The sequence below is a fragment of the Doryrhamphus excisus genome, chromosome 11 (genome assembly GCF_030265055.1).
Source record: "Doryrhamphus excisus isolate RoL2022-K1 chromosome 11, RoL_Dexc_1.0, whole genome shotgun sequence".
NCBI lineage: Eukaryota > Metazoa > Chordata > Actinopteri > Syngnathiformes > Syngnathidae > Doryrhamphus > Doryrhamphus excisus.
Window position 1 is genome coordinate 7,104,020 of NC_080476.1, and position 10,262 is coordinate 7,114,281.

The 10,262-nt window shown below is 43.0% G+C and overlaps 2 protein-coding genes across 5 annotated transcripts; both read left to right on the forward strand.

The window, feature by feature from the left end:
- The first annotated feature begins 163 nt into the window (after positions 1-163).
- On the forward strand, positions 164-4,698 carry hinfp (histone H4 transcription factor). The gene is made up of 9 exons (XM_058088069.1): positions 164-601; positions 1,501-1,727; positions 1,832-1,943; positions 2,037-2,189; positions 2,264-2,341; positions 2,667-2,787; positions 2,965-3,103; positions 3,183-3,307; positions 3,378-4,698. Exons 1-9 carry the CDS (start codon positions 442-444, stop codon positions 3,712-3,714), a joined length of 1,452 nt encoding a protein of 483 aa, XP_057944052.1. The 5' UTR covers positions 164-441; the 3' UTR covers positions 3,715-4,698.
- Positions 4,699-4,846: 148 nt separating this feature from the next.
- Positions 4,847-7,447, forward strand: si:ch211-117m20.4 (CUB and sushi domain-containing protein 1). Of its 4 annotated transcripts, none has more exons than XM_058088070.1 (5): positions 4,847-5,074; positions 5,187-5,354; positions 5,414-5,581; positions 5,654-5,854; positions 6,172-7,447. In XM_058088070.1, the coding sequence occupies exons 1-5, from the start codon at positions 4,939-4,941 to the stop codon at positions 6,183-6,185; spliced, it is 687 nt and encodes a 228-aa protein (XP_057944053.1). In that variant the 5' UTR covers positions 4,847-4,938; the 3' UTR covers positions 6,186-7,447. The 4 variants fall into 4 exon arrangements, with proteins under 4 accessions (XP_057944053.1, XP_057944054.1, XP_057944055.1 ...); XM_058088071.1 differs by having other exon boundaries at positions 5,190-5,354; XM_058088072.1 differs by having other exon boundaries at positions 4,847-5,068.
- The last annotated feature ends 2,815 nt before the right edge of the window (positions 7,448-10,262 follow it).

A 10,262-nucleotide genomic window follows, 5' to 3' on the forward strand; every position in this document is an offset into this window, starting at 1 on the left:
AACACGATTTAAGATGACAGTAGTTCATCATACTGTACAACGCAAATAGCAAAATGTGACCATGTAACTTTATAATTACAGTACACATTTACCTAAAAATGCCACAATCTGCTGCACGGTGTGTTTGACGGAACATTTAACAGGCGGAACAAAATATTTTCTTGTTTCTGTGACACTGTTTATAGCGCCGTACAGCCCGCTTAAAGTAACATTGCTTCTTATATCAATTCTGTGCTACTCAACGGAAAATATCTACAATGGAGCTTGTTTTTTCATCATAGTTTTCATCTATTTTCCTTACCTTCTACTACGAGTGTCAATTAGTGCTAACGGGTGTTTTGAATAATGTATAAAAAGTTACCTCGCACCCCAATTATGACAGGTGGTACTCAACATTTGTCGCAGCGTTTTTAGCTTTAGATTTAGCCAAACTTAAAGAATATGCCTCCCAACAAACGACTTCAAAAGAAAGAACTGCAATTTGAATGTGAGTGGGGTTCGTGTCAGGAATCGTTCAGTCAAATGGAACATTTCTGCAAGCATGTGGATGGTCACTTGAATGCTGTGAACATGGCCAAAGAGGACGAAGAAGAACCAGAGGGTGAGTTGGAGCCACTACAACAGCACGATTCATTGGAAACTACACTGCGACAGTTAACGATGTGGATTATCTCTCTGTGACGGTAACAAAAGCAGCCTTTGGTGTGATACACAACACTAAAAGACCTGAATGAGAGAAACTATAATTTTTTTTAGCATTACAGTACAGTACATCCGACTGAATGCAACTCCATAAGTCTTGGGCTGCGTTCCAAATCGCACACTCCCCACATTTACACTTAACATGTATACAGTACTGTGTACACAACGTACTTAGTTCCTCTATGCATCCACCTTCTATCGCTTATCCAAGGTCCGGTTTCAGGGGCAGCAGCCTAAGCTGGAAGTCCTTTCCTCTCCCTGGCCATTTCCTCCAGCTCCTCCCGCCGCATCCCGAGGCGTTCCCAAGCCAGTTGAGAGACATAGTCTTTCCAATGGGCCCTGGGTCTTCCCCGTGCCCTCAACACCTCCCCAACGAGGCATCCTTGAGGTATCCTGACCCGATGCCCAAGCCACCTCAACTGTATATTCTCAATGCGGAGGAGCAGCGGTTCTGCTCCGAATTTCTCCCGAATGACAGTGCTTCTTGCCTAATCTCTAAGGGAGAGCCCAGCCACCCTATGGGGGGAAACTCATTTCAGCTGCTTGTACCCGCGACCTTGGCCTTTTGGTCACTACTAAAAAGGTCATAAACCACAGGTGACGGTAGGGACGAAGATTGACTGGTAAATTGAGAGCTTTGCTTTTCAGCTCAGCTCCCTCTTCACCACATTGGACCTGTGCAAAGTCCACATCACTGCAGATGCCACTGCTCTTAAAAAATGCCCACTCCAGAGAAAAAATACTACTAATAAGACTGTAACTTTACGAACGTTTACTAATCTGAACTTTTCTGACCAGACGAGAGAAACTGTCTTTGGAGAGACTGTGGGTTCTGCTCTGTGGAGGGTCCTGAAGAGTTCCGGCGGCATCTCTACTTTCACTGTTACCACACCAAGCTGAAGCAGCTGGGTCAGCAGGTGCTCAACGGTCAGCGCAAAATTGGAACCTGCTCGATCGGTTACCAGAACCACAACATCGTTCCTGAAATCCCTGACAATTTTGTCTGCCAGTGGGAAGAGTGTGAGGTAAGCCTGGCATTCTGCTAAAATGCTAATGTTTGATCCCTTGCAATATATCATTATGAGAAATGTAACATTTAAAGACTTGATTGTTCTTCTCTTTGTTATAGCAACCACCTTATGAGAACCCAGAGTGGTTCTACCGACATGTGGAGCTGCACAGCTTGTCCATGGACATACCAGCCGGAGACTGTGAATTCCCAGTACGCTGTGGATGGAAGGGTAAATCATTATCTCAAGATTATAGCTCCCAAATGTCTCAACAAGTGTGTAATCATTTCTGTGATGAGTTACTTAAGTTCTGTGGTTCCCCAGATTGCGAAGCCACTGCTAAAGGACGGTCCAAGTTACGGGAGCATCTACGCAGCCACACCCAGGAGAAGGTTGTGGCGTGCCCAGGTTGTGGAGGGATGTATGCCAGCAACACAAAGTTCTTTGACCATATCATTCGACAGAGCGCCATGGAAGGTGACAGTATAGTATATACATGCACAACAATATACTGTAGTTCTTGAATAACATTGATGAAATATTTGCTGTAGGTCAAAGGTTTCAGTGCTCCCACTGTTCCAAACGTTTTGCGACAGAGAGACTCCTGAGAGACCACATGCGGACGCATGGTTAGTCACTACTCTGCAGATCCTCGTTGCAAGTGTAATTTTTTGTTCATAATGCATTGACATATTCAGATTAGTAGTGCTTCATAACACAAATTGTGCCTTATGTTTATACTGAGTTCCATACCCAATAATTTTTGGAGCATTACAATTACCCATTGAGTTCCATCTGTGCACCTGTTAGCATCCCCTGTTGCATTTGTGTTGCCATGGTAATGAATTCCCTGAATCTGTTTCATTCTACTTGGATTATATTAATTACATGGAACTTCTTTGAGCAGTAAAACATTTGATCTAATGAATGTTTCTTTTTGTCTGATTGATATAGTGAGCCACTACAAGTGTCCGTTGTGTGACATGACTTGTCCATCACCTTCAGCGCTTCGCAACCATATCAAATTCCGGCACAGTAACGAGAAGCCATACAGTTGTGAATACTGCGAATACAGGTAATAACTCCCTCCGACGGTGGCCGCTTTGATATAAAGTATATATTTATAAGGCTAATAAATATGTGTATTTAAAGACGGGTATGGTAGAAATGCGTACAAATGCTAGTGAATATAATCTCCCTGTTATCGGGCGAGGGGGAAAGCCTGACCATGATGTTGTTCTTCATGGTCCAGCTGTAAGAATCTGGTGGATCTGCGTAAACACTTGGACAGCCATAGCAGCGAGCCTGGTTACCACTGTGACGTCGCTGGCTGTGGTTTCTCCTCTCGCACCATTGGCACCTTGAAGATTCACCAAAAAAGGGAGCATGAGGTATGAGGGGCCAATCATCGCTAATTGTAGTTAATGTGATGTGAGACATTTACTGTACTCTCACATTGTTGATTTTCAGGGGAATTTTATAGCTCGCTACAAGTGCCATGTGTGCGATCAGTGCTTCACGAGAGGCAATAACCTCACTGTACATTTGCACAAAAAACACCAATTCAAATGGCCGTCTGGACACCCGAGATTCAGGTATGTCTTGCTGAATTAAACATTTCTAAAGCTTCAACGTGTTGATGGCCTCCCTGTCGCTTGCTACCAGGTACAAGGAGCACGATGACGGTTTCTTGCGGCTGCAACTGATCCGTTACGAGAGCGTGGAGCTGACCGAGCAGCTGATGCAAGAGAGGCAGAATCGTCAGGAAGAGGAAGGGGGCGAAGAGGCTCCCAGGGCCGCTCCTTCAGAGATGCAGGTAGAGCTCAGAGGGCTGCTGTTAGAGGAGCAGAGGACGGACGCGCCCGCCAGCGTTGGCGAGGAGAGCGCTCAGGAAGAGGGCATGTTGTACGTTCTCACCGGAGGTTTGACGCAAGTAGTGGACAGCACTTTGATGTTGCAGTATCATGATACTGCTCAGGAACACGAGTTGCAGACTGCTTGACATCCTCCACCAGTAGGTCTGCATTGGCTTTTGTGGGTGGATTATAATAATTGTAAAGTATTGATGTACACAATCAGACTATATTGTGGTCTGTTTTTATTTTGATTTGCCTTGTTTGCCAACATTGTGGACAACCAGATTATTTTCAAGTCATCCGGGATGTTTGACCTACTGTATAGCATCCTCACATATGTCCCATCATCTTCTGTAAAATCAAACTTAACAGAATACATTATAATTTAAATAAAAGTCTTTTTACAACTCGCCAAATTGCCATATAGTATACACTCCTTGGATATAACATTAAGTACCATCACCACAATGAAAGTCATTTTTAATTTCTAACTTTACAGTTTCTGTATATAATTTGCCTTTTTTTTATGAAAAACAGGATGCAAACTGGGCTGTTGAGTTGCTTGTGGGTGGACAACAATGTTCAGTCACACCCTAAAGTGGACATTGATAGGCTATCATTGTGTTTGGTCTTGTTAAAGATGATAAGCTTCCGCAGTAGTTGGGAGGGCAAGGCGAGGAGCTCTGAGGGGATGTGATGAAATGAACGAGCATTTGAGAGTTGTCAGTCCAATTAATGGGACATTTACATTTTGAAAACGGCACTATTGATGAAGGTAGAGCGATATGCCTTCTTTGTAAGGAGTTTGCTTACCACCGAAGCCGCTCGGGTCATATCAATGCAAAGCACCCCGTTGCAATGTATGTGTAATGTATACTGTATTTAATTAATTTAAATGAAAATACTCAGGTTGGGTCCATTGGATTGGATTTGGCACTTTTGTAAAAAAAAAAAAAAGTATTATAGTTATTGCTGTATTTTACTTGCTAATTATTCCAGGCTTGTTTTTTCTTCCATGTCTTTTGTACTTTTGTACAGTATCCTTGCGTCCTGCCGCGCCCCCTGGTGGTACTTTTTCTTTATCGCATCTCAGAATTAAATCCTATCTATCAATGCTGATGCAAACAAACTGTGTATGTATAATCACATTTGATTTACGCTGACTTTAAAGTGTTCATGCAAGTGTTTTTAAAAGTTCTATTCCGATTTAAAATGTAAAGGACAGACACGGTGCTTCAGTCACACAATCTTGCATTGTGGTGTGGAAGATTAGGCTGCACACAGCTTAGTGTAGGTGTTACTCATCTCATCTTCTTCACTCTGCTAATGTGCAATGATGGCCATGTGTTGACTCCTCAGTACACACCATCATGAGTTTCCAGATCTGCAGAGTTGGACTGAGGGCAAATACAATGAATTTTAATCCGCTGCTGCTGCTGGTGTTTGCGTCTTTCCAGAAGGCAAATTTTCAGGTGTCTGAATGGATTGAGGAGGTAGAAGGTAGTGGTAAGATCTATTATGCTACTGTGTTTGCTTGTTTGTTGCATTATGGGAAAGACATGTTACCATGTGATGCATGTTTTGTTCTGTTTTTAAAGAATCTAATCGGTGTTTCCAGTAGGTGAGACAGAATGGATTCCACACCCAGATTTTTTAGGGGATATCTACTGGACGGGGACAGCCCCGCTTTGCTTAGGAGGCTGCAAGGCCCGCCACCAGGAGCTCAGACGAGATCCCTGCGGTGACTCCAGCTGCTGCTGGTTGGGATACAAGTCACTGTGCCGAGGTAAGAATGGACAAGTAATGCAGCATGACATCCTAATGCATGTGCTTTTAATTTTATAGTGAACTGCGGGAGGCCAGATGTGGACTATAATGGCATCGTGTATGGAAATGACTGGTGGGTGGGATCCGTGGTGAAGTACACCTGTCGTCCTGGCTTCGTTCTGGTGGGAAACGCGACCAGAACTTGCCAGTCGAATGGCCTCTGGACTCCCAAACCTTCCTGTCTAAGTGGGTAAACACTGCCAGTCACCTTTTGGTCTTCATGTAGTCTTATCTGCCTTCTTCATCCTGTTTTTGTAGGGATGTGCAAAAAGGGCTCCATTGAAATCAGTGAGAGGGAACTCAACGGGACGTGCAACTCCACCTGTGCATATAAGAGCTACGCGGGGCCTCCCAAGCTAGGCTGCACTCAGATACACAACTGCAAGAAGAAGGAGACAGGCTGGAAGCGCTTCTTTGCTCAGTGTGTCCCTTGCATCTGTGACTGTGCTTTGTCATGCTGTGAGTAGTTTCTCCACCTTAACCTGCTGCTTTGTTGTCCCTGTTTTGGCTGTTTGTCTTTAAAACTGCACTCCTGTTGTTACATGCATTATTTTGTCCAACTTTCACTTTGTCCTCTTTCTCTCTGCCCCTCAATTACTTTGAATGCAGTTGAGTGTTTTTATTTTCACCACTGTTGCTAAGTGCTTGATGCTCTGGGGATCTCTGCCTTGATACCAGCGATGTTGCGATTTCGAGCCCTTGCAATAAAACAAAATTGAAATGAATATCCTCTCCTACACAATGTGCATGACCCTTATCTCTTTTTATGTTTTCAGTATCTACAGGCTGAGCGCGGCATCAGATCAGATGGACAACATGTGGATGCACATGGTAATGTTTGATGACAGCAACTTTGTTTTACAATCTTTTGTTTGGATGAGACAATATTTGGTTTCAATAAGTTTCCAAGTAGTGAAATGCACCTTTCTTTGGGTATTCAGTGCAACATAATGTATCATTTGTGTGTTTCTATGCATTTCTATGGGCTGGACACACCAGAGAGGAGTGAATGCATTTATATTAGTAGCTCCTGCTCCTGCTCCATCTGTTCCTCTGGGAGCTGAAACCTTAATCTCATTGCAAAAAAGGAGGAGCTCCACTCTGGAAGCTCAGGGAACACATTTGACACGGAAGCAATATTATGGATTGCTGTTTATTTTTTGAAAGAGAATGAATTTGTATTTTCAGCTTTTATTGATAAATGTGAAATATATTGTATTGGTCTCAACACTGGCTTGTAAAATGCACAGTCTGTCCCTAATGATCATGTGTTATCAGCGTTAACCACCAGAGGCTGCTGTTTCTTTTCGTAACTCCTACTCATCCACATCACAGCACTCATCAACTTTCCTAAAACATAAGCCATTAAAGAAAAAAAGGTCATGTGACTTCTTCTACTTCACTCTGAAGGTCTCTTGAATCTATTTGGACCAAGTACTGAACCTCAGCACGATGTGTTCATTTTCTGATGGGGTATAGCATCCAATTCCTGTACAGACAAATGAACAAATATGTTAGTTTGTAATATTTTAAAAGGAAATGACACTGTGTTCCTTCCCAGCTTGTGTATAAAACACAACCAAAAAAGGGTGTGGCGGTGGCAACAGCCAATGAATTGCTTTTTATCATGAAAGAGTAAACAGTCTGGGGTAAGCAAAACACAGTTTGGGGGGGGTCTCATCAGGATTGGACAAAAGTCAAGTTGTGATATGTGAATTTCAAAGTAGGACCCTTATTTATATTCCTTATCTTTCAGTTTTGTCGCCTTTTGTAAAGCCCTCTAAACATATAATAATACCCATATGGTCACTTTAACATTTTGTATTACTTGTGAAAGTGTTGCATATATGTGGACGACAGGAAGTGACATTGGGGGTTCAGAGTTGAGTTTTAGCTTAGCATGGATTACAACTGTAACAGTAGCTTGTATTATGATTATTTTTATGATTATTTGTTATTATTGTGCTGTTTGTGATATAACTAAAGCCTGTTGCAATTCTCGTGCTGGTCTCGCCGAATATTAAAGTTACTGACACCAACTGAGCAGTGTAAACTACTACATTTGCAATTTGAACGCATCTTGTTAATGCCTTGTATTTGTATTTGATTTAATTCATCAATTTTTATGCTTGAAATCTGCTTAAGGGGGACTTATTGTGCTCAATTTCAGCCCTTTGTATTGAATTGTGGACTCCTACACACGATAACCCTCACAGAAAGCTTTCTAGATCTTCCAGCATCAGCACCTACTCCAGCTGTATTTCCTTGGATTTCCAAAACAGTATGTTTTAATTTATTCCACCACTATATTAAGTTGGAATGGTCACACCCACTAATGTGTGTCCCGCAGCAGTGAGTTGATGAAAAGCAAAATCCCTTGCCTCATTACAGCTCATTAAGTGGTCCTCGGATGTAACGCACTCTGGGGATGGCACTCACCCACATCCAAGCGCGTGTACTCCCCGGCGTCTTCCGACAGAATCTCCCAGTAAGTTTGATCCATCTCATTTCCAGCCACGCCGTTCACACTCTCCAAAAACAGACCAAAGTTGGGGTCCTCTGTCACTGTGAACCTGGTGGATGCGTGCAATTAGAGCAGCATGGTTACGTATACTGGTATGAAAGCAGATCTATGGGGTGTACGGTCGTTATACAGGAATTCAGGCTGTGTTTCCTGGATTCTCCTCATAGCACCTAGCAGCACCCCTTTCGGCACGACTGAGGTGAAATAGGTCTCAGGAGTCATGTTGGACAAGTCGTTCACCACAGACAGCCTGATGGGAAGAGACTTCTGACCTGCATAACATTAGTCGCATCAGTATCAGAATCATCTTTATTGGCAGAGTATGACAAAAACACAAGCAATGTATACTCTTGTACTTAAAATAATGAAAAAACATCTTACTCTACAACAGCAAGCTACCAAACCAGACTGTGATGGATAAACATAGAACTGATTGAGTGACTGCTGTGTAAAACTGCCTCATCAGCTCCTGTGGAAGCGAGTTCATCCTTTGCTGGACCTTTTTTGAGAATGCAATTGATGTTAGCCCCCTACTTCAGGTGCTAAGGGACTACGAATGCCAGGAATTTGAAGGTCTTGATGACCGACACAGGGCCGCAAAAATGTTTCCTGAATTCTCCAATCTTGACCGTCTTTAACATGTCCTGTGCCAGATTGTGCTATAGCTGACCCAGTGGCGTCATCTGCAAACTTTAGAAGTTTGAGAGCTCTAATACTGTATGGAACTGCACTGCACTGTTCTGAGAGATTTGTAATATTTTGTCCCTAAAGCAAGTAACTTAGCCGCTTTTTACTTTCTCGATCACATATAACATTTACCTCCATTTGTGAGTGCCTCTTGAATGGAAAACAGCAGAAGGCCCATGAAGAGCAGAGTCATTCTTGTTGATGCCATCTTGTGTGATTCTTTCCCTACCACTCGCTTCCACTTTATATGCCCAACCCTAGTTTGTACAGTCAACACCAAATGTCTGTCTTTCTGTTTGTATGTCAGTATGAATCATTTCTATGATGAATACAAAAAGAGCTTATGCCTGCAATCTTAAACCTACAGGCAAACACTCAGTCTTTATTTCCACAGGGCAAATATATCATTATGTAACCCGGATATGGCCTTTGATGTTAAATAATAGGGAACTTGTATGTGGTGTTCAACTTCCAACTCTTTTTATATGAGTTACTATACAATACCAATTTGCAATGGAACTTCCACTGGAACTATGTTGTCTCGGTTTTTGGGCAATGTTGCACGGAACATACCAGTCTGTTTTCCCTGTACTTAATTGTTCTGCAAAATAACACAAAATAACCTGCCATGGAGCCATAGAAAGGAGTGAGTGACAGCAATTTGATAAAGAAGGTTGAATTTGACCCTGCCATATGTCAATTATAATTATTTGCCATTGTTTTGTATGGGAAAAATTGTCTCAATTTCTGTATATGTCAGTTTTCATCTGACCCTATGGCACAAATAAATAGCAAAAACCGAGGCACGCTACCCCTGTACACACATTGAGCGACACACAGGCACTTTGGTGGTGCTATGGCCCCTATACTGTAACCATGTACGTTTTAATCATAACTATATGTATTATTTGCATACTTAGTATACTGAATGCATAACAAGGACAACAGTGTAACATGAAACATCCATCCATCCATTTTCTGTACCGTTTATCTTCATGAGGGTCGCGGGCATGCTGGAGCCTATCCCAGCTGTCTCTGGGCGAGAGGCGGAGTACACCCTGGCCTGGTCGCCAGCCAATCACAGGGCACATATAGACAAACAACCATTCACACCACAGTCACATACTGAAACCCAATTTTATACATCAGGAGTCCTGTCCATTCGTAAAAGGCGTTCACGCAGACAGGGCAGGTGCAAAATATAGTAACATTGTTCAAGTATTGTTATAGCGGATAAATAAGCATATAGGTTATTTCCACTTTCTCCCTTTCCCAAATAACAATTCTGTTTCTCTATGTATAGGATGCAGTGGCGGGTGTCCCTTTGCTCCCATGGAGATGATGAGACGAGTGGAGCTCATGTCAAATTGCTCATATAATGAGGCAGGTGCGATTGTCTAAAAATGGTGTGCTTTGCTCTCAGGGGGTGATGTAAGGCATGTCGGGCCCACTTGAACGCGAGTAACCCCGGCTGATTACCGAAAATAACCCGGCCACTGCAGTATCAGCACCGGGCAGCTGCGCAGGTGCGGTCGTTAAAGAGACAGCGGGGCCTAAATGTTACCACTCAAAACATGCAGTGTCTGCGGGGGGCGGGGGGGTGTTTGTTTATGTGTGTGCGAGAGAGAGAGAGTTGAAATATTAAAATGCAACCGC